This window comes from Lampris incognitus, chromosome 8 (assembly GCF_029633865.1).
Source record: "Lampris incognitus isolate fLamInc1 chromosome 8, fLamInc1.hap2, whole genome shotgun sequence".
In the NCBI taxonomy this organism is placed as follows: domain Eukaryota; kingdom Metazoa; phylum Chordata; class Actinopteri; order Lampriformes; family Lampridae; genus Lampris; species Lampris incognitus.
This window is the reverse complement of record NC_079218.1, coordinates 7773172-7798322: the sequence shown is the minus strand read 5'-3', so window position 1 is coordinate 7798322 and position 25151 is coordinate 7773172. Positions and strand designations below refer to the sequence as shown.

Here is a 25151-nt window from a genome sequence, read left to right as displayed (position 1 = left end):
CAGGCTTACGGGGAACCATTCCGAACACTGATGATGTCATCAGGCGCCATTAAGTCAATCGTCGCTCGTTAGTGACGTCGCCTTGTGGTGCAGTACACTCGGTATCGAATCCCGCACCGGGCAACAAAATAACCGGTTACATTGTGTTAAATACACAGAGAGGGCCACGAAGCTGGAGTCAGATTCCATGCAGGGCAAACCTACATGGCCAATAAACACGATTCTGATTATTCCACAGCCATTACAGCGTGTAATCAATATTTACTTCATAACGACAAGTAGAAGCAAACAAGTTGTCTACTGCCACTTTAAAGCGGTTATCCACTAAAAGCTTTCGGTAACACTTTAGTATGGGGAACATGAAAAAACTTAATTACTAGTGAATTAGTAATGATCAAGATGTCAATTTAGTATGGGGAACATATTCTAAGTAACAAAACTTAATTACTAGTGAATTAGTAATGATCAAGATGTCACTTTAGTATGGGGAACATATTCTAAGTAACAACAACTTAATTACTAGTGAATTAGTAATGATCAAGATGTCACTTTAGTACGGGGAACATATTCTAAGTAACAAAAACTTAATTACTAGTGAATTAGTCATGATCAAGATGTCACTTTAGTATGGGGAACATATTCTAAGTAACAAAAACTTAATTACTAGTGAATTAGTAATGATCAAGATGTCACTTTAGTATGGGGAACATATTCTAAGTAACAAAAACTTAATTACTAGTGAATTAGTAATGATCAAGATGTCACTTTAGTATGGGGAACATATTCTAAGCAGCAAAAACTTAATTTACAGTAATTTAACACTATGAACACTTGTAGTTTTGTGTGTTGTTATGTAAGAACAGAGCATATTCATTAAGTGTTAATAAGGGAGAATACCTCTTCTTGTGGTACTACCACCTTATAAAGGCCATACTAAGCAAAGCATATTGAGATGGTGCTACTAATAAGCAATAATTCTGAGGTTATAGAGGGAAAACTCATAGTTAATGGCTCACTGGTTGTATAATAAGGCCATGCAGAATAAGGCATTAATGAGTACGTAATAATGACCAATTAAGAGCCAATATGTTGCTAATTTGCATGCTAATAAGCACCTAATTAATGGTGACTACATTCCCCATACTAAAGTGTTACCGAACTTTCTTATTTCTCATAAATTGCATGCTATAAGTACCTATGCTTCAGACTAGGTAGGACATCTTAACTTCAGACTAAGATGAGTTTATTTTATTTGACATGGACATTACAACAGCATTGCAACTGCACCATACAATTATGCACAAGCACCAGATGCGCTGTTAAGTGTTTGTAGCGATACGCTAATGCCTTTTTTTAAAGCTGAAACAGAAAAAGACAAAAAAGGTCAATAAAAATACAACAAAAATAAGTGTCTGTACAGGGTACTAGGTGTGAGAACAATGTTGTTTCTCTTTTAGCCATGATTTAGCAACACTATGAAAAGCATTAAAATTGGGTTGCATTTTCAACTCGGTGGGTTGACGGTTCCAAAGCTGTGCTCCTTCAACAGAGAAGACCGGTTGTCCAAATGAGGTTTTGCACATTGCAATGGGACAGGTACCGCCGGCTGCGGCCCGTGTGCTGAATCTGCTGGAGTCTTGCAACTATGCAGTCCAACCTGTTTTGAGACGGCTGGTGTTTTGTGCAAACAAGGGATTTGATCTTGTTTCAAGTCATTTTACCCAGCTTAGATATCTTATGGCGCTGGCAGCGTTTTGGTTTGCTTGTTTTTGGGGATTTTCCTAATGGAATATGTATGTATTGTCCCGGTTCTGACATGGCATTTTTGCGGCGTCTCTTGATGTGAGTGAGTGTATGCGTGTCTTTGGATTTCCAGTCATGAGGTGTGTGATGACCGGATTCCAGATGTTATTATATTTTGAGAGCCTGTTTTTATTCATTCCTGTGTTTGTTCCCAGGAGGGCTCCACTGATAGTATATATGAAGCGACCCCCAACAAAACCACCCAAGGTGCCATCCCCAAGTACCAGTGCAGTCCGGCTCTCCTCAGGTGTAAACCTGAATGGGGCGGCTCTGACCCGTGCATCAACTCTGTAAGTTTGGGGATTTTTTTTTACATGGCTTGATGAAGGCCGGTCATAATGCATGATGACACGTTTCAGATGCTCACGAGGCTATCTGTGACCTGGGTTATGGAACGAGACTGACACAGAGAACAGCAACCTGTGCTCTGCATAACACTTCCTGGCACCAGCAACAGTGTCACTCACCACAGCATCTCTGCTAAGTGCTGGTTTTAGAAAAAGCATCAGAAAGTGATTTTATGCAAATTTTATCATTCTGAGTAAAAAAAAAAAAAGAAGCTGGATAGAAATGGTATAATTATTGGGGTAAAAAAACCCCAAATTTGCATAAAAGTTTGTCCACTCGCTTGAGGTGGGTAAACTTTTTTTTTCAGTAAAGAGAAATGTGGTGAGTCATAACAGGGACGCAAAATGAAATGTGAATTTGAATGTGATCGCATGATCAGCTGTTCCCGCTTCCTAACTGGTCCATCTTTCTCATGGGCGTGCGAGTATGGACGTTCAGTGTCTCCCAACCCGGTCCTCAAATACCACCTGCCCCGCAGATTTTCATTGTAAGCCTGCATAGGTAGGCCTGTTTGTGGTCAACCAATCACATCATAGTACTCAAATATGCCAGGTGTGCAAAATGTCACATGATTAAGTGCTGATTGGTTGGATAAGTACAAGAAGGCCTACCTAGGCGGAGTTACAGAAGACATGTTGCAGGGCAGTAGGCCCTGGGTTGGGAAACTCCGATGTAGGACACACGGGCCTGTGTAGGCCTCATTTGATTAAACGGGTCTGATGGAAACGCACCTTAATTAGCATATTAATTAGCATGTTGGTTGTATCACTTATGCTCATTTGATATTCAAGCATTTGGTTGAAATTTATTCGAAAGCAGAATGGAAACATGACTTGTGAGGTGACATGTTCACGTATACATGTTGTCTTTGTTTAGGATTATCCTTTCTTCCTTCCTTCCTTCTTCATTCTCTCTTTCTTTCTTTCTTTCTCTCGTTCATTCTTTCCGTCTCTCGTTCTTTCTTTTTCTTTCTCTCATTCATTCTCTTTCTTTCTCTTTCATCCTTTGTCTCGTTTTCTTTCTTCCTCTCGTTCTTTCTTTCTGTCTTTCATTCTTTCTTTTTCATTTTGCCCTCCTTTAAAGTGAACGGACCGTTTTTTCTCCCCTGTTTGATTCCGTGTTTAAATCGGGGCTCTCCCAGATGTACTGAACATTAAATGTCTCCTTATTTCACAAGGACCTGTCTCAGAGTCGCACTCCCAGCCTGAAACGGGGCAACAGACGGTACGGGGTCACAGACACTATGGGGTCACAGACACTACAGGGTCACAGACACTACAGGGTCAAAGACACTACAGGGTCACAGACACTACATCCACTGGTTACAGTGAAGCCTTCCACATAGTTAATCTCATGTCTTATTATTTTCATCATATTACTGCTTGTGTGTCCTGTCTGGATTAACCCATAAAGGCAGTCAAACATATGTTGTTTTGTTCTGATGCCACATGGTAATAATCACATAACTTCCTCCTCTTGTTTTCAATGTTCTCTTGTATTTGATTGCTTAAGGTGTAGTTCTTTCAATTTATTACGGAATAAATATCTTTTTTCTTTGTACTTTTAGGTCACGTGTACCAGTATCAGCCTCGGACAATGAAAGATTAGGTTGGTACAAGAATGAGCATCAGCCATTGATAGAAACCTGCCACTGTCTATCTGCTTGTGTGTCCTGCAGCCCACATGTCAGGATATAACACCGATTTAAACCCAGCGGTCTGCGGTGCACAGCCCTCATTTTAGTCTGGCAGAGCTGCGTTTCTGCACAAAGCTGAATTTCTACTTGGTTTCTTGTCTTTTCCTTCTTCTAAACCTTCCTCCTGCAGACAAGCCAGAGGGCGACGATGCCAGCTGGATGTCATCCGGCGACAAACAAGATTTAACTCATCAGAAGAATGGCCAGCACGCAGGTAAGGCAAATATGCATGCAAGCATGACACTGACTCTTGATGTTCTACTCACAGAATTTGTGTAAGGTGCAGTCAGATATTGTATGACCAGTGAAGAACACAAGTGAGAGCAGAACTGACGAATGTGTGTCGACTCTTCAGAGACGTGTAAAGCTTCCTGCCAGAGTAACGCGCTAACGGACAAGCACAAAGTGGAGGAACTGAACTCTGAAAGAAGAAAGAAAGACCCGCCAACTCAGGTAACACTTAGCTATACATCACCGTCAGCCGTCCGCTTTGTCTTTTTGTTTGAAGGCACTTCTTGAAAATCACCATGTTGTATCTGTTGGTGGCACTTTAAGAAGGGAAGTGATGAATAATTGCTTTATTAATGCTTGATAACATATTTGTTAGTTGTTTTAAATCAGTAATAAGATGTTATAAGACTTAAAACATTTTATTTTTAGGTTGCCAGGTTGGAGGCCTGCATTTTATCAGTAAGTCTCCGTGGACATTCGGACACCCGGGTGGACTCGCTAATTTGCGTCATGACGCGGCGCCATTGTCCGCACGTCATAACATCGCGCCGGCAACTTCGCGTCGGTATCTTCTGCAACTCTTCGCCGTCTCAGCCGCACATTCCACCCGTCTTCACTGAAGCAGCGCTCAGTCTGCGTTGAGTTTGTGTGGTTTGAAAGAGAGACTGAAATACAAGATGTAAAAAAAAAAAGTAACGTTAACCAACGTCTCTCTGGCTTCCGTGCTGCGTTCCACCGTTTACTTCCGTTTTCCGGCGCGTTCGTGACATCACGAACGTCTTGACGTCAAAGATGACGCGACGGAAGAACAAAAAAAAATAGAGAGGCAAACTCGTCTGCTGGCGAAGCGTAACGTTCATTCCGCTGCCTGCCAACACGGGGGGTTGGCGGTTGGGATCCCCGTGTTACCTCCGGCTTGGTCGGGCGTCTCTACAGACACAATTGGCCGTGTCTGCGGGTGGGAAGCCGGATGTGAAGAGTAGGGTAATTGGCCGTGTACAATTGACCTTTCGCAAAGCCCCGCCCCCCCTTAGTTACTGTTGCTATGCCCGTCAAGCATTTCAGAACTACCCAGGAAGTAGCCGGAAAACACCAAAACATGAAGGAAGAAATCAGCGCATTGTGTGGGTAAAAGTAACAGTAATAATACGTTAGCTGTATTAGCTATCAATAATAGCTCGTAGCAAGCTTAGTGTAACCGGTTATTTTCTTGCCCGGTGCGGGATTCGATACGACGTATACTGCACCACAAGGCGACATCACTAACCGCTCGGCTAAAGGGTACGGGTCTTATTAGTAGTTTACACTAATTTGGGTGTGAAAAGGGCCCGGGTCCGACAGTGTGATTGGGCAAAATACAACACAATCATTTGGGTAGCAGGTGACACAGACATGCGGAGGAGGGCCAACGCACAATAGCGCGATCTCCTCTTATCCCTCATTAAACTGCAATCACTTGAAGTGCACAAATAATGAGCGTTCGTAACGCGCGGCAGATGGCGGTGCACGGCCCCGGTAATCCCGCACACGCGTGGCCGTGTGTCAGGCACACTTGTGAGCGGCGCGAAGCGCTTGAACGAGTGAGCACGTGTGAGCACGTGAGGGGAATGGCAGCAGCTCCTTTATCCGCGTTATGTAATTCCAACATGCATTGGGGGAAAACTCTGAATTAACGATGTGTGAAGCAGCAGTCCTGAAGTGACGCTTCCAGATCAACTTGACTCTTATTAGGTGTGGGGTTGTTTTTTTTTTGTTGCATGTCTGACGGGACGAGTTCATCCAATTTCTCAAGTCAAGGTCCTTCCCATTCAGGAGGCATAGTACTAAATCCCATGAACGTATCCGGGACTTAGAAAAGCGGGCACTTCTCTGGTCGAGCGACCATGTATGTGGTCCATTCTGGTGGATGGATAATATGGGATGGGTGAGGCTGAATGAGGCTTAATGTGGATGTGAACCGCATTTGAGGACAGTCAGTGATGGGTCGGCCGAGGCACCGCAACCTCTGGCTTTAACCTTTTCTATTTTTGCTCTAAGGTCTCTGGGCCACTGGGATTTGCACTAGAATGTTTTTTTTTTTGAGTTTGACGCCATCAAACTCTTCAGAACAGTATTATGTATGATTGTGAAATGAGCCTCTGTATCTATCTCTCTCTCTCTTCTCTTGTTTTTACTCATAATAGCTGATAATAGTGAAAACAGAGTGAACGAGGCCAATACCGTATCACTTGGAGTTTATGGGCGGTGCAGTGCTTAGCATTGTCGCCTCACAGCATGAAGGTCCTGGGTTCGAACCCCAGGGTTGTCCAACCTTGGAGGTCGTCCCGGGTCGTCCTCTGTGAATCGGCTGTACTAAATTGTCCCTAGGTGGGTGTGTGTGTGTGTGGGGGGGGCCTGTGATGGACTGGGGGGCCCTGTGATGGACTGGTGGCCTGTCCCTGTGATGGACTGGTGGCCTGTCCCAGGGTGTCTCCCGGCCTGCCGCCCAACGACTGCTGGGATAGGCTCCAGCATCCTGCAACCCTAAATAGGATAAGCGGCTTGGATAATGGATGGATGGAAGGAATTTATAATTGCAGCGTACCTCTCTGTGATGTGCCTTTCTAACGAGAGGTCCGGATGTGACCCTGACGGTGTATATTATGTGTGCACTGTTCCTTTTTGCAGAGTAATGAAAGCGAAGTGGAGACGACAGGATCCCCCGGGAAAAGGAAGAAGTTCCACTGGCTGGGGCAAGTGAGGAAGCGAAGCCAGGGTGGATCTGGAAAAGGGAAGACTGTATTAGATCATGGTGAGCCATTACAATGCTTTTTTTTTTAATGGACCCCTTTGTTTCTAAGGTTTGCTCCATCCGCCTAACACAGATAGTTTCTGCATCCTCAGAACACGTGGCAGATGTTGCACCGAGGGACGACCGGCCCGTGATAAACTGCATTGGACTGGGTAAAAGGACGACCAAGAAATCTACTAAAACTGCCTCGTCACCATGGCAGGGCCACAGCAAAGGGGCAGAAAAGGACAAAGAAGAAGAAGAACTTTGGAGGCCGGAGGATAATAGTCATCAGTGGATCCCCGCATATCCCTCGCAGCCCTGGCCTCCCTCCTATCACACCTGCCACCAGCTGAGACACGAGCCGTGGATCTACGGCTTCGACTTCACCTTGCCCCGAACCACAGAATGGGATCATTTTGAGAGCTTGCTGGAGGAACTGGACGCCAAGAAGTTAGAGCTGTCTCCTTCTCGAGTAGTCCGTTCCATCACAGACCAGGGCATCTCAGAATCAGGAGTAAGACATCCCGCACTTGTCTCCATCGTTAAGGTTTTGTATTTGGGAGCGCTTTGGTTTTATTCTGCAAGCATTCATTTGGCGGTGAGAAACTAAGAGTTGGTAACCGTCTGCCATATCCCATCCCCCAAATCGACGGGTTTGAGTTTGGATGATCACACACGGGAAGAATAACTAGACAGGGCGTCCGGGTGGCGTGGCGGTCAATTCCGTTGCCTACCAACACGGGGATCGGTGATTCGAATCCCCGTGTTACCTCCGGCTCGGTCGGGCGTCTCTACAGACACAATTGGCCGTGTCTGCGGGTGGGAAGCCGGATGTGGGTGTGTGTCCTGGTCGCTGCACTAGCGCCTCCTCTGGTCGGTCGGGGCGCCTGTTGGGGGGGGGGATAGTGTGATCCTCCCACGCGCTACATCCCCCTGGTGAAACTCCTCACTGTCAGGTGAAAAGAAGCGGCTGGTGACTCCACATGTATGGGAGGAGGCATGTGGTAGTCTGCAGCCCTCCCCGGCTCAGCAGAGGGGATGGAGCAGCGCAAGAGTGGGGTAATTGTGGAGAAAAATGGGGGGGGGGGGGGGAATAACTAGACAGCAACTGGCACCAATACTAGTGACTTGTCTGTAACTCCAGAGAAGATGAATGAGAAGCACATGGAAAGGTTTATATTACAAAGGGATGATGCATGAAATAAACTGCACGGCTATTATGTAGCCGTCTAAAAACAGCTAATACCCCAAGGAATGTCTTTTATTGAAAAGGGCAATTACAGGGCACACTAATCCAAAATGTCATTAGTGGTACCATACATAGCTCGTAATTGCACAGAGGGGGACTGAATCATTCATTGTTCACGAATGTGCTTGCTATTATAAAGCTCTTATGAAGGTATTAACAATGTGTTTCAAATGAGAATTCATGTTAACCCTTGCCAAGATAAGACCCTTTGTGTTTGTTATACATATCAAAGTTGGAGAAGATGAACATCTGTCCTCAAAGGGAAAACTCCAGTATATATATATATATATATATATATATATATATATATATATATATATACACACACACACACACACACACACATACATGCTGATCAGCCAGAACATTAAAACCACCTGAGGCCACTGCCATCAGGGAACACCGTCACCATGAAGGGGTGTACCTGGTCTCCAGCGATGTTTAGGAAGGTGGTACGTGTCAGGGTAACATCCACATGAATGTCAGGACCCAAAGTTTCCCAGCAGAACATTGCCCAGAGCATCATACTGCCTCCACCGGCTTGCCTCCTTCCCATAGTGCATCCTGATGCCATCTCTTCCCCGGGAAAACAACGCACACGCACCCGATCGTCCACATGATGTAAAAGAAAAGGAGATTCATCAGACCAGGCCACCTCCTTCCATCGCTCCGTGGTCCAGTCCTGACCCTCACGTGCTCATTGTAGGAGCTTTCGGTGGTGGACAGGGGTCATCATGGGCCCTCTGACCGGTCTGCAGCTACACAGCCCCATACGCAGCAGGCTGTGACGCACTGTGTGTTCTGACACCTGTCTATCATAGCCAGCATTAACTTTTTCAGCAATCTGAGCTACAGCAGCTCTTCTGTGGGATTGGGCCAGACGGGCTCGCCTTCACTCTCAACGTGCATCGATGACCCTTGGGCGCCCATGATCCTGTCACCAGTTTACCGGTTGTCCTTACTTGGACCACTTTTGTTAGGTGCTGACCACCGGGAACCCCCCACAAGACCTGCCGCTTTGGAGATGCTCGGACCCAGTTGTCTAGCCATCACAATCTGGCCCTTGTCCAAGTCCCTCAGATCCTTACGCTTGCCCATTTTTCCTGCTTCCAACACATCAACTTCAAGACCTGACTGTTCCCTTGCCGCCTAATATATCCCACCCCTGGACAGGTGCCACTGTAACGAGATAATCAGTGTTATTCACCTTCCTGTCAGTGGTTTTAATGTTTTGGCTGATCGGTGGATCCCTCAGGGCAGTCATGGCATCAACAAGTCTCCAACTCCCTGACTTTATCTGAGAATTAGCACCCTTTTGCCCTTCCCTTTGGGAGATATTTCTTCACGCTCACAAAAGATAACCGAACTATCGGTGAGCATAGAGAGAAATCTTGTGAGGGTGGATTGTCCCTTTACCTCCGTTTTTATCCTTTAATCGTGGAGGCCCAGCCAGTGTCAGTAGCTTCCATGTCAACCCATTTACATATAACTGACCAGGCATTAGTCCTGCTGTACAGCATTTCCTCCCAGGCAAATATACTGGAATATTAGCGTTATTAATAATATTAATGTTAATTATATATATATATATGATAGCAATAGTAATAGTAATATAGTAAATTATAATTATTGATATTAATAATAATAAATGATAAATAAATAAGATTAGTATTTTATTTTAATTAATATGTATATATACTATTAATAAAAATATCATTATAACATTAACATTTAAATATTAATACTGATGTAAATGTTAATATTAGCGTAACTCCAGTTGAAGAAACTGCAACTCGTATAGTAAATCCCTTCATAACCTCCTGTTTTTCAACGACAGCATTCCCATAACAATAAGCAGCATTGTGTTTGCTATTCGCCGGGGGGGGGGGGGGGGGACGGCTGGCTGCGGGGCCAAGGGCACTGGTTCACTAACGGTCAGACACTCAGTGTTGGGAAATGAGCCAAGACTTAATGGGACAGATGTTCGGCGAGAACAAGCGAATGTCCCCTAAAACGAGTCTAATGGTTCGCCAGTGAGGAGTAGTTAATTGCTTACTTTCAGTCTTGTCTTTAACGATGCTTATATGCTTTATTAGCTCGTGCATTTGTAATGATACAGACGGGCAAGCGACGGGTTTAAGCAAGATGGAGCAATATATACTGTAACCTAGAATATTACTGTGTATCCTCAAAACTACAGTTGGCATATTTGTGTAATGTGGCACAGGTTAAACAAAAGAGAAATCCAATACTTTTGTGTTTATCACATCAATTCACATAACACTTACTGAGGCTTGGTGCAAGATGAGGAAAAATGCATTTTACTACCAGCAGCTGACCCTGTTCAGACACAGGAAACACATCAGGGGAAATGAATACGAGCAAGAACGCTTGTGTTGCGATGCCATCAAATAATTACAAACATTAATCACAAAAACAAAGCACGAGGCAGATATTGTGCCCTCCTTTCATCATGCATCATACATTTTAATCTCTCTTTTGTTTTGGCCCAGAGGTCAACCAGGCCAGGCAGATTTGACGCCTTCAAGAACAATTCACCTCTGATGAAACAACAGTATAATGGAAACTCTCTGGTAAGGCCGCCCGTCCCCCCAAATCTGTCCGTTTTGTCCATCTGGGAATTTGGAGTTCACCATCAGCGGGCTAACAGGCGATCTGCAAAGCCGAGATTTTGTGCAAATACTGGTGCAGCAGCTCCCCGGTGTTGTGGTTGTCTACTTAAGGTGTTTTCATGATTCTTTTGTTTCCCTACGATATTCCACAAAAGGACAAGCAGGCGGAAGACAGCAATGCAACTAAACCAATTGGCTTAGGGAAGAAGATGAAGGTGATATCGCAGAACATGTGCAAGAGGGCCACTAGGAAGCATGTCAAGGCCCAGCCCGAGGAACTGGTGAGAACCAGAGTATTCTGTCAAGCTTATGCAATCAGTTTTAACTTCTTTCCACTCAGCATTTGCTGATACTGAATGAAAACGTGTCTGCCATGTACAAGAGAGCGACGTCTTCCTCGGACCTCTCTTTGGTCAGTCTATCAATCCCGTTACCTGGCATTTCACAGAATCCTAGCCAAATCAACAGTACCCTTGAAAAGTATGGTCAATGTTATCCAAAATTATGAGCTACCCAAGACTTACCACATGGCTTGCAGGCTAACATACTTCCAAGTCAAGAAATTTCTAAAACACTTATCACAGACCTCCAAAGCATGATGCAAATTTTATGCCCAAATAAAAGATTCTCGATGCAACCCTGTTTCAGTTCAATGTAAAAATGGACAGGGATGTAAAACATTTACTTTTAACAATGTCCAACGCTGAAATTGACTCTTTTCTCTTATGAGGATTGCTCTCTTAAGCATTTCTACGTTGCTTTGATCGGTTCTGAAGTTGCTTCAAGAAATTGCTTGCAATTGTGGTTGTCTACATGCGGTGTTTTCGTGATTCTTTTGTTTCCCTACTATAAGGATTCATCTATGTGGATGTTTCATGATTCTTTTGTTTCCCTATGCTAAGCTAAATGAATAGGGTTGATCTTGCTAGCTTGCTAGCTGGCTAAATGGCTAGCAAGATCCAACCCTATTTGTTTTATCCATGGGCGAAAAATAAATGCGCCTTGATATCGTGAGAGCTCTGAAATGTGTCTTTATGCCACTTTATGACATTTGTATTACCCAAATATGCTACGGCTTTACGGGAAAAACGTGTGTCTGTATAAAGAGATCTCAGTTTTTTGTGCTTTAAGGCCATCATTTGGCTATATTAACCGTGCACGGACCTACACAGTTTGAGTAAAAGTGAATCAGGTTTGCATAGCAAAATATTGAAATTCCCCTACAATTATATATGTTGAGTTTATTTTTTCCACACACAAAAAATATTGGACTGTAACTGGTGGGGTCACGTGCATGCCACGGTGTGAAAGCCCTTTCACAGGGATAGGAGGTTCACAACCCTGTTATAGGGGGAGGAAGTTCAAAGCTGAGAACAGGTATGTGGGGATTATGTACACCACACACCTCCGAGGTTTCAGCTATAAAAAGCAAGGCAACTCTTGCCGGATTAAGTCCTTCGCTTGCCAGAGGAGGTTTGTGACCTTGCATAAACTTGGATACTGAGTAGTTTCGTCACACGAGGAATCAAACACGGCGGCTTAGGGCCCTGATACACAGGTTTCTGGTTGGTTAGCTCCCTCTTTTGTTCCTCCCTAATGCCTGTGGCTGGAAGATGAGATAGGGGCTGACACAGCGAGAGGCAGAAACAGTAGAGTGAAAACGTGACTTGTTGATTTCACCGTGCAGAGCAAAGACCCAGAAGAGGATCGAGTGGACGAGGGGGACTTCGTCGGTGAGCGGCCATTTGCAAAAGGATACAGACATTCTGCTACCTCTCTGGAAAGCCTCTACAGTCTTAACAGTGCACAAAGCTCCTCAAGTAAGCACTATTAGGCACGATGCCAACAAACTCCTCTCAACACACCTAAGCCCACTAAGTTATGCAATCCCTGTTTGTACACGACACAATCCCACGGATCACCTTTAGGCCAGGTCGCTTAATATACGTAAGTACCACAACCCTCGAAAGGCCTGCCTACAACTGACATTTAAAAAAGAGGAGGGGGGTATTTTCTTACTGTTGGGAAAAATTGGTATAACTAATGTCTAGGGAAACACATCTGTGACAGTTTTTCCCACCAAATATTGTTTGGTTTTCCAAAAAGTAATTTGCTTTCCATTGCTCCATACCCACTTCTGATGAAACAGGCTGTTTGGGGGTGGAAGTCATCAGCATAATAATAGCATTATTCATAAGCCGCTACTGTGATTGGCTGGCAGCATTGCTAGCCCCGACTACCTCCCTTGACAGACACAATGGGCGAATCCAAATGTCAACCCTCCAGACTTGTGGACTCAGCCCTCATGGACAATTTGGTTATACGTACATACATGTTGATTGTCCTGAGCATTATTATGTCAAGTCTGTGATCTGCAGGGTTGCAAGGTCTAAAATGTGCTGATTAGATGGATTTCAGACTTTAACTGTTGCAATGGGTATGATGAACACCAAGCAGAAAACCAAATAAATAAACGTCTGCAAATAAGTCAACATTTAGGCCGTATGTATCGTGTATTACTTATATTGGAAGACCTTAATGTGTTTTATATCACCACACCCTCATTTCCACCAATTTTGGGTAGTCCCACAAGCAGTCTGGTGAAGACTACAAACAAAGCGGACTCTCTGGAAGTCTGCATAAATCTGAAGTCTGGAAGTTCCCCTTGCAGACGTTAGGAATCATGGCATTGGTCAGCCTTAGATGCTCCGCACTTCATAGGACTTCACAGGACCTCCGGGCTTGCAGACTGACACCCGTTAAACCTGCCAATCTACAAGTACATGGAGGGCCAGGCATTTGGATTCAGCCAATGACCAGAGGTGTAAAAACCAGGTCCAGAAAGTAAAAGTCCAAACCATGTATTTGCTCCACTCATGCACTGCACCAGCAGGTTCTAGTCAACACCGCTCCTCAACTAGGTAGGGAAAACTAGCTATTGAAATCAGCCGGTTTAGTAACATGGTTGGAGCAAATACACGGTTTGGATATTTACTTTCTGGACCTGGTTTTTACAATTCTGCCAATGACTGGTCATCCAGAGGCTACCATGTTCTCGGCATGGGCAGCCTTATTCAAAATCTTGGGTTGATTATTCCCAATGGGGCAATTCTGAATGGCTTGTTAAGAAGCTATTTGGTCACATAAAAAAGCTGGTGAAACAAAGATGTTATTTAAGAGCTGTGAAAGCATGAAAATGGCACTTCTTACTGACAGCAAAATCCACCTCAAGACTAGACAAATCCTGTTTTCCACAATACCCCACCTCCACTGCCACCTTTAATATTGACTCAGAACGGTGGCGTCATCTCATTGACCTGAACAGTTCAAGCAGAAGGGGGCTGACGTTAACAAGCTCAGTCATTCACCCTTCATTGAACCACATTATTTGTTTGCTGCTCCACAGGTGGGGTCACCAGCGGGTCAGACTGCTCCAGTAACAGAGCCAGTCTGAGGCTGGAGGGGGATCTTCCAAACATGAGACGGTTCTGCTGCAGAGCCAGGGTCCACACGGACTTCGTACCAAGCCCATATGACACCGAATCCCTAAAACTCAAGGTAAACAGGTCTGAAGAATAGATGACACCAAACTCTATGGTGCAGGTATGATGTAGGTAGGATGTAGGTATATGGGGCCATGATGACCTTTTCTTTGTCCAGGCGGGAGACATGATTAACATCATCTCCAAGCCCCCGATGGGAATATGGACAGGCATGCTTAACGGCAAAGTAGGAAACTTCAAATTCATCTATGTAGATGTTTTAGAAGAAAAGACAAATGGGAACACACAAACCTATGGATGGAGCCACGAATCTAGACCAAAAACTCTACAGGAACTCTTAAAGCGCTTCAGTTTGGAGGTATTTAAGATGAGAAAAAAAGTTCTATCTATCTATCTATCTATCTATCTATCTATCTATCTATCTATCTATCTATCTATCTATCTATCTATCTGTCTATCTATCTATCTAAGCTAGCTAGCTATCTGTCTAGCTTTGCATCTGTCTGTCTGCAAAATCGCACCGTCTCATCGTCATGAACTTTCCATGTCATACAAAGTACTGGTTTAGCTTGATACTTCATGTGTTTTTCACAGTATTTTTTCTTCCATTTCCTTGACCAGGAGTACGTCTCCTCTCTCCAGCTGAACGGTTACCAGACAGTGGACGACCTGATGGGGCTGAGGGAGCGACACCTAACCGAGCTGAAGGTGACCGACCCGGAGCACAGGCGTCGCCTGCTCGCCGCCGTCGAGTCCCTTCAGGAAGCACAACGTGAGTGACGGCACACAGGGCTGCTAAAGATCCACCAGTGGCGGTGTCATGGGTGTTTTTGCAATGTGTTATAACCTCAATATCACAGAGACGGGTAGATCAGAGTCAAGTGACTTTTACATTGAAGGTGATAAGACTGTGCCCCCTCCTTGGGAAGACAAACGAAGGATGCTTCACAGTATCAGGAGCACAGATAAAGAGGTTAAGGATAATAGGATAACCCCAAAGAGTGTTGCTGAGAATAGTGCAGGACGAGAGGACACATAAGGGCAGCTGAAGACTGATAGGTGGTTCAAGCTTGGTGCACAGGAATGATATCTCTGAAGGATTTTTTTTTGTTGTCTTTTTTTTCAATCCATTGAACTCAATGACAGTGTACTCCTGTGTACCATTACAGCTGATTGTCAGTGGGGGAGCGGGCCAAACCCGGAGCCGGAGCTCAGCGAGGAGAGCTTCAAGGCGGATACGAACAACTGCCCAAGAGACTCCGGCTGCCACATGTTCTCAGACGGCTCTGATAACAGCAAGGAGGACACAGAAATTCACATTCAGTCTGTCTCTCCTCCATTGACTGAAATAACAACTACTTGACCAAAAAGACAAAATCCCCCCTCCCCCATCATCATCATTTTTTTTTTGTATGTTGTGCGGCAGCTGATTTAAATGCAAACCTATACATGAAAAGCAGTTTCTTATTTCCTGCAGCATGAAAGTTGATCATGTACCAGTTTTACATTTGATGCATTTCAGTTTTTCCCTCACAATGTTGACTTTATTGTCTGTACCTGTTTAATCCCCCCCTGGACAGTTTAGCAATCCATTGCAGGGCCCATACACACAATCACTCATACACTATTCACACCTTTTCACGCCTACTGGCAATTTAAAGTCTACGTTTCAGCCAAGGTGCGTGTCTTTGGACTACTGGATAAGGAACCATAAGGAATCATGAGGATAAGCGGTTTGGATGATGGATGGTTAAGGAACCCATACAAACACGGGCAGAAAATGCAAAGTACGAACAGCACGGCTGGGACTGAACCCAGGACCTTTGAGGCAACGGGGGTAACCACAAAGCTATCATTCTGTCCTCCTGTAACCAATAATAAACAATTATTTCACAGAGAGAATAACAGATTAAATTATGATAGTCTCTCGAAAACCCCTCTCACAAAGCCCAATGTCCCAATAAAGCGGTAATAATGTCACTGATGCAGTGAGACAACTGCGTCATCCCGAGTGCCTAAGAATGCCTTATCCCTTGTTACTCACTCCACCTGCACTTGTAAGCCAACAGGCTTGTGTCCATATGCTTCACTTAAACCCAAATGTCTAGTTATGATGATTACTGGGCTTTAAAGCATACGTTTCAAATCTCATGAAATTCCATTCGCCTGACCAAATGTACTCTCAGCAGCATCTGCTGTCGCTCATCATTTCTAAACTACCCTTCTAGACAAGTCCATACATTTACCCCTTACTTAATACATGTACTGGATTCATTCATGGATGGAAAGAAGGAAAAAAATAACTTTAAAGGTCATTTCAGCATGCTTCTAATTAGCAGGGGCCGCCTGCCTGCTGCAAATATACCAGTGATATGTGCATTCTGGCAGGGTACGAGGCAATAAAATAAAATTCTGGGATGATTGGAAATCAATAACTGCTGAAAAGCCCCCCCTGTCTTGCTATCGTTGCCCACAATACGGCCATTAGACGCGCAATCTTCAGTCACATGTGACGCGAATGGAGATGAAGGCGGTTAAAGTGACACAGATGCTGCGATTACACTTCCACATCTACTTACATGTGCATGTAATGGTTTTACAGCGCGTTCTCACTATTTAACTAGAATTAGACACCAATCTGGTCTTTGCAGGCAGCTAAGCTTATCATTACCCGTTGTTTACCCTAATCTCTTGCAGAGCGCAGCGCTTCACCAGCCCAACTATTACTATTGTACCAAAAACCCATAGAAGCGAGGAGGAAACCCGACCAGTTTTTTGCAGGGATTTGCAGAGACGGACTCGCAGCGCACCACAGAGCCTCCCTGAGTTCTCCCACCAGGCTGTGTCCCATTTTGATTTCTAGGTCCCATGCTCACAGCACCGTCGCTAGGTCAGTGGGGTCAGTGACGGAATCGCCACATGTCCAAACACAGTGGAAAGAAGTACTGCGGGTGGGTTTTCTCATGCCACCAGCAGCATCCTTTAAGTCGGTGGCTGCTCGCCCACTTCAACTGCCATCAGTTTTTGTTTTGTTTTTCGGTTGGCTACTTGATAAAGAAATCTCATTATTTCTGACATTACTGGAATCAGGAACATAACCGGTTATTTTCTTGCGCGGTGCGGGATTCGATACGGCGTGTGCTGCACCACAAGGCGACATCACTAACCGCTCGGCTAAAGGGTCAGACCCGTTAGCTAGGGGCTAACGTGTCTTATTAGTAGTTTACAGTCGTCACCCTCTCCCGGAAGCGCGCCTTGTTATTCCCGCGCTCCGAATAGACTTCTGAGGGTCTGCACACTTCCGGATCCCGCCGCTGCAACCGGTTATTTTCTTGCCCGGTGCGGGATTCGATACGGGGTGTATTGCACCACAAGTCGACGTCGCTAACCGCTCGGCTAAAGGGTCAGACCCGTTAGCTAGGGGCTAAAGGGTCAGACTCGTTAGCTAGGGGGCTAACGTGTCTTATTAGCAGTTTACAGGAACATTTATTTGTCATTTCATTCCATGCACATGGCACAGCAGCGCAACGCAAAGACAAAAACGCATCCAAACTACAAAAACAAAACAAACAAACAAAATAACTACAAAACACACGTCCAACATATAAAGGAAAAATAAACATCACGGCCCAAGAGAGCGAACGCCAGGATGACCGTCGGTGCGGGCTCCATTTCTGTTCGGGCACACTATCGACTCGGGGGGGGGGGGGGTCCTTCGACTACATATGACGTCACGGATTATATCGCTAGCTAGCATAGCTTTATAGTATTTAGCTGTGTGTTTTTTTTGCAACTCACGAGGCCGCAGGCTCAGGACCCCTGGACGAGCGAGCGCGCGCGAGCGCTCAAGGCCCGAGCTGCTGAGCTGCGTCTAACGTCAATCTACTGTTTCCCGCTCTTCCTAAACCGACCTAGCCCCTACCCAATCATAACGCGTTAAGTAGTGACGTCATCTGTAGCCGCGGGACCCCGAGCACATCCGGTAGGGCGAGTTGTACTCACATGAGGAACTGCCTGTCCGCATGGGCTAGCGGTTAGCTTAGCATGCCCCGCTTCGGCGTCCTGTCAGACCGCCCTCGGTGTTTCCTCCTCGGCGCAGCTCCAGGCAGGGGTCGTGGTCCCGGGGCCCACCGGACGCGGCGGACCGTGATCCCCCAGCCATCAAACTTCAAGACACAGACGTGGACAAAGGCGCTGCTCGGACGGCGCCGGGGGAGGCCGCCGCAAACCGAAGTTCGCGCCGCCATCTTCCCACACCGGAAGAGGCAAACTCTTTATTACAACTCTGGATTAAAACTAAACAGGACCCAGAAGCGAAGCTGGTCCGTGTTGTGCCTGCGTTGAACAACGTGTCACTCATTTGTGTGACGGACATCAAATGTGTTGTTTTATTACATTGTGGTGACCCACATCTATATAACGAGAGACATTCGCCTAAGAGGACAGTGTACCTTTAAGGGAAGAGGCGAGGGGTCAGATAATGCACTTCCGCTTCCGGTTCATAGTTCAGCGTCGTTGTCGAATGTACGACATGCTAAGTTGGAGCTAGTAAACTACCTCGACTACGTCTACTCTCACGTCTCCTGTCTCGTTGTTTTCTAACTCCACAACACGCACCCTGGGAAACGAGTCGCCCCTACGTCTGAGGCGCGCAGCCATTTCAAATGACGACGTCCTCCGGTTGAGTCCGGATACACTGAGAGAGCCGCCATGTTGTCCAGGAAATCATTTTGAATATGGTTTTATCTTATGTCACATTTCTTGGAAAGAGTAAAAAAATAAGTCTGAAAAATAAAAACTACTTTGGAGTCTTGCAAATTGTGTTTTGTAGATACCATGTCGTTGATTTTCATTTTATCATTTTACCACAGAGACACTTGAAAGAATCTCAGATTTTCAGCTTTTATTCCCATTGTGTGTATATGGCCGCCATGCCTGTTCTACGCGCTTTGCACAGGATGGGGAAAAAAACACATTTCTTAAAGAGCAAATATTTATTATATTTCAGTTAGCTGGTCCACAATGCTAAAATAGGATTTGTGACATATTATGCTACCTCTGCAATATGCTACGAATCTGTCCATTTAACAAAAAGGCAGCCATGTGAGAGTTTGTATTGACAACCACTAATAGGAACCGATCATGGCATGACAGGGAAGAGGCGGAAAAGAGCAAGAGTTGAACTTGAACCACAATGTCCCGACTGACAGATGCTCCAGCCAAGACCCTCACCCAACTAGAACGGTACTAGGGAGAAGTAGGGGGCTGTCATTCAGCGTCATAACCCTTTAGTCTTATTCGTAGTCTTTTACACCGAGGAAAGAACATTCAGAAATATCGACAATAAATGCAGCCAGAAAATATCATACAATTCAGAAATGCAAACCATTAAAAATCCTCTCAGAGGGGAAAATTGAATGTAAAACTGCTTATATTTACATTAACATATAGTTCAGTACTCAGTGCTTTTCCTTTTACAAAAAAACAACAACAAAGAAGGTGATGTTGAAAAATAAAACATTACATCCATAATTGCCTAAAATGCATCATTTGACAAGGTCACTCAAGCAAGCGGTTGGATAAGAGATGATCTGTTTCTGATATCCAGGTGGCTCTTTAGCGTCTTGGTGAATCAGGCTAACCTGGAAAGTGTAGTAGTTTCCCGATGGCCACGCCAACGTGGCCTGCGTGCAGCACGGCATGCTGCACGCAGGCCACGCCAACTTGGCCTGCGTGCAGCAGAACTAGTGGCTATCGTGAGGACAACGACAATAGGTGCAGCATGAAGCAGTGTTACGTTATATTACAGTGGCCACGCTTTAACGACGTGTCCGTCATCCCGCTGACTGAGCGCTGGCAGCGGAAACCAACCGCACACACCCGGGCCTCACCCGGTCCTGAGCTTGGGCCCAAGTGCCATCTGAGCATTCACACAGACAAAAACAGAATCTTCCTTTAAGTTCTGACATGACAATAACGTCCGAGTCCAAAGGTTCGACGAGAAGTCAGCGTCCCGCTGTTTACGACCCGCGGCCAAGCCCAGAATTCAGCGGCTGAGGCTGCCGTGAGAGTAGCTCGCATAGCCGTTCTCGGGGTATAAAGACAGCTCCTCTGTGCTACCCACCCCGTTGTTGAGTTCTGGAAAAAACAAACAAAACATAAAACTTTTATTGTTTGCACATTTCACTTCCATTTCACTCCTCCGAGACCTTTGGGGTTCTGCCGCACCTGAGAATATGAGCTTCTCCTTCATGATGTTGACGTCCCGGCTGGGCCTTCGCACCGCGCTGAGCATGATCTGCTCGGGGTTGTAACTCTGCATGCCGCTCACCCTCCACCTGCCGCACCACACACGCGCATAAAGACCATCAGGACCACGGAAACCATATGCACAATGCGTCTTCTAACGAGTCACTTCAGTTTTGTATGTATGTATGTAGTATACACACTATATACTGTACAAGACACATGCACAGCATAGTTTCTGTGTGAATCCATACTACAGTCATATGCATGTACATAGGCTAAATAAGTAAGTGCATTGTGTTTATTACAATACTGACTAGGGGTGGGAATCTTTGGGAACGTCACAAGTCGATTCAGTTTTGATTCTTGGGGGGGGGGTCATGATTCGATTCAAAACCGATTCTCGATTTGATACACGCACAGAGTTGACTGTAGACTGCTGTTTTGAGCTACTTCTCCCATCCGACTGCAGCAGACGGTTTAACAGGTCTCAAAAGAAAGGGGGGGGGGAAATCACCCTGAATCAAATGTAAAAGCTCGAGTGAAATGTATTTTCTTATGCTTCCTGGTTTAACCCACTCAACGATAAGAAACATAGATGTCAGTTAAGCTGACTGCAGTCATCTGAAACATGTTTCTGGCAGTCTTCTGCAGTCTGCAATAAACAAAGCGAGGCAGCCCTGGGACACATCGTAAAACGTCTTCACCCGAAAATAAAAACTTCCGCAAAGATTAAACTGGTGGCAGCTTTTTTTTGTGCGTAATTTCTCAGCAGTTCCAAATACATTAACAAGTAATGATGGTTGATATAAGATTGAATTTGTTTTTCCTCCTCCACTGCTGCTGCTGCTGCTGCACCTCTTGCTCTCGCACGGAGTTCTGGCTCGGCAGGAACCGGCCTGGCATGGCGACACAGCGCCATCTGTAGGATTTAGCCGGGTAAACTTGATGGTTCTCAGGTCAGGAAAAAAAAATTTAAACTTGAAAATGAATCGATTTTTGGAATTTGTGAATCGGTTTTGAATCGCTACAAGATGGAATCGATTCCCCCCCCATCCCTAATATTAACTAGTATAAACACGAACACATCAATACTACCTCGTGGGATCATAGTTGGTGCTTTTCACTAACAATACTACCTTTCAGGACCATGGTTGGTGCTGACACTCTCCATATTGGCTTCAAAAATAACACAACATGTATGCACAGACAAGCACTAAACAAGTACAGTAACGGAGGGGATGGAGGAGTCGTGCACATCAGCATTGGGGGTGTTGTTCAGAACAGGCACAAGGAGGACAAAGGAGGAGGCAGCAACAAAGGCTAAGGCAGTCCCACCAGTTACCTGATCATATGATAGCTGACAGATGCCGGGGGGCAGCAGAGCAAGGTTGCATGCAGATCAGGCAGAGCACAGGACAGAGAAGGGATATGAAAGGTGACAAACAAAGAAAGAGAGAGAGAGAGAGGCAGGCAGAGAGCGAGAGAGAGGGGAAGGAAGGGAGGGTAAAGAGGGCATGGATGAAAAGAGGACAAAGGGTAATAAGGTGGAGAGAGAGAGAGAGAGAGAGAGAGAGAGAGAGAGAGAGAGAGAGAGAGAGAGAGAGAGAGAGAGAGAGAGAGAGAGAGAGAGAGAGAGAGAGAGAGAGAGAGAGAGAGAGATGAGGCGGTGAGAGGGACAGAGTGTTAGATCAGAACGGTCATTGTGGCAGCAGCAGACTGGATAAGGCCGAAGCTGATCGGACGCAGACACATATCTACATGAACACAGCAGAAATGCTGGTTGACATTTTCACGTCTAGCGATACGAGGACACAGCAGACACTTATCAGTATTGCAAGGACAGAACGGATATCAAAACATATTTGCCTTTTATTCACCTTTCCAACTGAAGCACATTACTTTGAAGCAGTTATAAGTGATTCGTAGTCATACATATCTCCCTTTCTGTCATAAAATCACCCTATGTACACTGAATTATGTGCATCAAGTGCATAACGTGGCTTATGTAGACTATTAGGTGCAAGAGTACTGTTTTGGAGTTAATTAATGGTAAGAATATGGTTGAAAGGTCAAGTTAAACAACATTTAGAGCATCGTGAACTTCTACATGATATGACGTAGCATATTTGAATGAAACATAACGGTCAGGTGGGATTTTGTAAAAGGAGGGACTTTGATTTGACTGTCAGCCAACAACGGCCATGAGTTTTTGCACATGAGTTTGCTATTGGCTAGTTTCAGTTTGGCAGTAGAAGATCACTTGTCTTCTCTCGGTCTCATTCCCATTAATTGGAGATTTTTGTTCGCATACGCCGCCTACAAGTGCAGGATGACGTAACTAAAAGATGATTGTATTTTTCAGGAAGAGAAAAAGATTCTTATGAACACCTTTTTTTTTGTGAAATTCTAGAACACGGTGCACAATATATGTCAATTAAGTGCAGATAAAAGAGGTACCAATAATAAAAATACATTTTTCACTTCATGGGACCTAAGTTTTAGGAGGAAAAAAGCTACCGTCTGATACCATCTGATGGCAGGAGTTCATCTGTTTGCCTTTTTTAACCCCATTTGTACGACAAGTCGTCTGTCAACAACTCCGGCAAACGCATAACATTTTCAGGGACGGTGGGAAATACCGCCTGGATAACCACATTATATTTTGGAGGTAACTTGGTCAAGGTCACAGTGAAGGGAGTCATTCCTATATTCCCAGGGCCCTATATTCCCAGGGTCCTATATTCCCAGGGTCCTATATTCCCAGGATCCTATATTCCCAGGGTCCTATATTCTCCAGATTTATATGGCACATAATGGGAACACGACAAAAGGTCCTATGATCCCAGGATCCAATGTTCCCCAGTTCTATATATGTGCTCTCCCAGGCTATGTTCCCAGGGTCTTATGCTCCCAGGTTAGCTATTGGTTAGGTTAAGGTAAACATTAGGTTAAGGTTAGGGTTAGGTTGAAGTTGAGGTTAGGTTTAGGCAAGTTCAGGGGATTTGAGTAAATCTGAATGAGTTCATGTGTGTTAGCAGAAAAATGAACTTGGGAACATAGGACCCTGGGAAGATAGGGCCCTGGGAATTTAGGATGCTGGGAACACAGAATCCTGGGAACAGATACGCTCCTCAGTGAAGGCCATGGAAAATGTCAAAATATATATTTTTGGCCATAAAGTGGTAAAAAAAAGAAGAAGTTACATTTACCTCAAATTGACACCAAATGTTCAGTTTTCTATTTCAAAGACACACTAATGAGCCAAAACATTATGACCACTCACAGGTGAACTAAACAACGTTGTTCATCCCCAAACAAGGGCACATGTCAAGGTCTGGGTAGATTAGATGGTAAGTGAACAACCAGTTCTCGTAGTCAACATGTTGGACGCAGGAGAAATGGGCAGTAGTAAAGACCAGAGCAACTTTGACAAGGGCCAAATTGTTATGGCCAGACGACTGGGTCAGAGCATCTCTGAAAGGCAAGGCTTGTGGGTTGCTCCTAGTCAGCAGTGGTGAGTACCTACTGACAGTGGTCTGAGGAGGGACAAACCACAAACCAGTGGTAGGGTGTTGGGCACCCAAGGCTCATTGATACGGGAGGGCAACGAAGACTATCCTGTGGCTACAATGGGCATGTGAGCGTTGGAACTGGACCTTGGAGCAGTGGAAGGTTGCCTGGTCCAATGAGTCCTGTTTTCTTCTAGATCACGTGGATGGTTGTGTGCGTGTTCGCCATTTACCTGCGGAATTGATGGCGCCAGGATGCACTGTGGGAAGATGACAAGCTGGTGGAGGGAGTGTGGCGGTCTGGGCAATGTTCTGCTGGGAAACCCTGGGTCCGGCCATTCATGTGGATGTCAATTTGACACGTGCCACCTACCTAACCATCACTGCAGACCAGGTACACCCCTTCATGGCTATGGTGTTCCCTGATGGCAGTGGCCTCTTTCAGCAGGATAATGCACCCTGCCCGACTGCAGACATTGCTCAGGAATGGTTTGAGGAACATGATGAAGTGTTCAAGGCGTTGCCCTGGCCTCCAAATTCTCCAGATCTCAATCCGATTGAGAATCTGTGGAATGGGCTGGACCGACAAGTCCGATTCATGGTGGCTCCACCACGCAACTTACAGGACTTGAAGGATCTGCTGCTAATGTTTTAGCGCCAGATACCACAGGTCACCTTCAGGGGTGTTGTACAGTTCATGCCTTGGCAGGTCAGTGCTGTTTTGGCGGTACACGGAGGACCACTAGCATATTATTAGGCAAGGGGTCTATAATGTTTTGGATCATCAGTGTATATCCCATTCTATTGTTACGTCTTTATGCATTCTCAATAATCCAGGTAAGAAAATCACAAAAAGTTGAATCAATTCATCTGGACACAACATTTATCGAAAAATAAACGTTTCATCATCCATCTAAGTGACCTCTTCAGTCTCAACTGACTGCAGGTATCCCCACCCTAAGGGCCCTGACACACCAGGCCGACGGTCGGCCGTCGGCCAATGTTGGGCCATTGGTGAGTGTCTGTGACCCTAGTTTTTGCGGTGTGTCCCGCACCGTCGGCACTAGTTGGACCCCTGTCGGCAGCTTTTCGGCCGATTCAGCATGTCGAATTGGCAGAGCCCGTCGGCGAGAGATTACTCTGATTGGCTGTTCAGC

The 25151-nt window shown here is 45.3% G+C and overlaps 2 protein-coding genes across 3 annotated transcripts in view; one reads left to right on the top strand and one right to left on the bottom strand.

Moving 5' to 3' along the window:
• samsn1b (SAM domain, SH3 domain and nuclear localisation signals 1b) overlaps positions 1 to 15599 on the top strand; it is a 28194-nt gene extending 12595 nt beyond the window's left edge. The window contains exons 2-11 of the mRNA XM_056285205.1: positions 1959 to 2093; positions 6746 to 6814; positions 6919 to 7365; positions 10614 to 10694; positions 10889 to 11014; positions 12421 to 12553; positions 14140 to 14291; positions 14394 to 14594; positions 14858 to 15008; positions 15406 to 15599. Coding sequence (XP_056141180.1) covers positions 1959 to 2093; positions 6746 to 6814; positions 6919 to 7365; positions 10614 to 10694; positions 10889 to 11014; positions 12421 to 12553; positions 14140 to 14291; positions 14394 to 14594; positions 14858 to 15008; positions 15406 to 15599 — 1689 coding nt within the window. The remainder of the gene's footprint in view (positions 1 to 1958; positions 2094 to 6745; positions 6815 to 6918; positions 7366 to 10613; positions 10695 to 10888; positions 11015 to 12420; positions 12554 to 14139; positions 14292 to 14393; positions 14595 to 14857; positions 15009 to 15405) is intronic.
• Positions 15600 to 19129: 3530 nt separating this feature from the next.
• gdpd5a (glycerophosphodiester phosphodiesterase domain containing 5a) overlaps positions 19130 to 25151 on the bottom strand; it is a 39864-nt gene continuing 33842 nt past the window's right edge. For both annotated transcript variants that reach the window (XM_056284612.1, XM_056284613.1), the window contains exons 15-16: positions 20465 to 20574; positions 19130 to 20374 (exon numbers count right to left, since the gene is read on the bottom strand). In XM_056284612.1, coding sequence (XP_056140587.1) covers positions 20283 to 20374; positions 20465 to 20574 — 202 coding nt within the window. In that variant the 3' untranslated portion in view covers positions 19130 to 20282. The remainder of the gene's footprint in view (positions 20375 to 20464; positions 20575 to 25151) is intronic.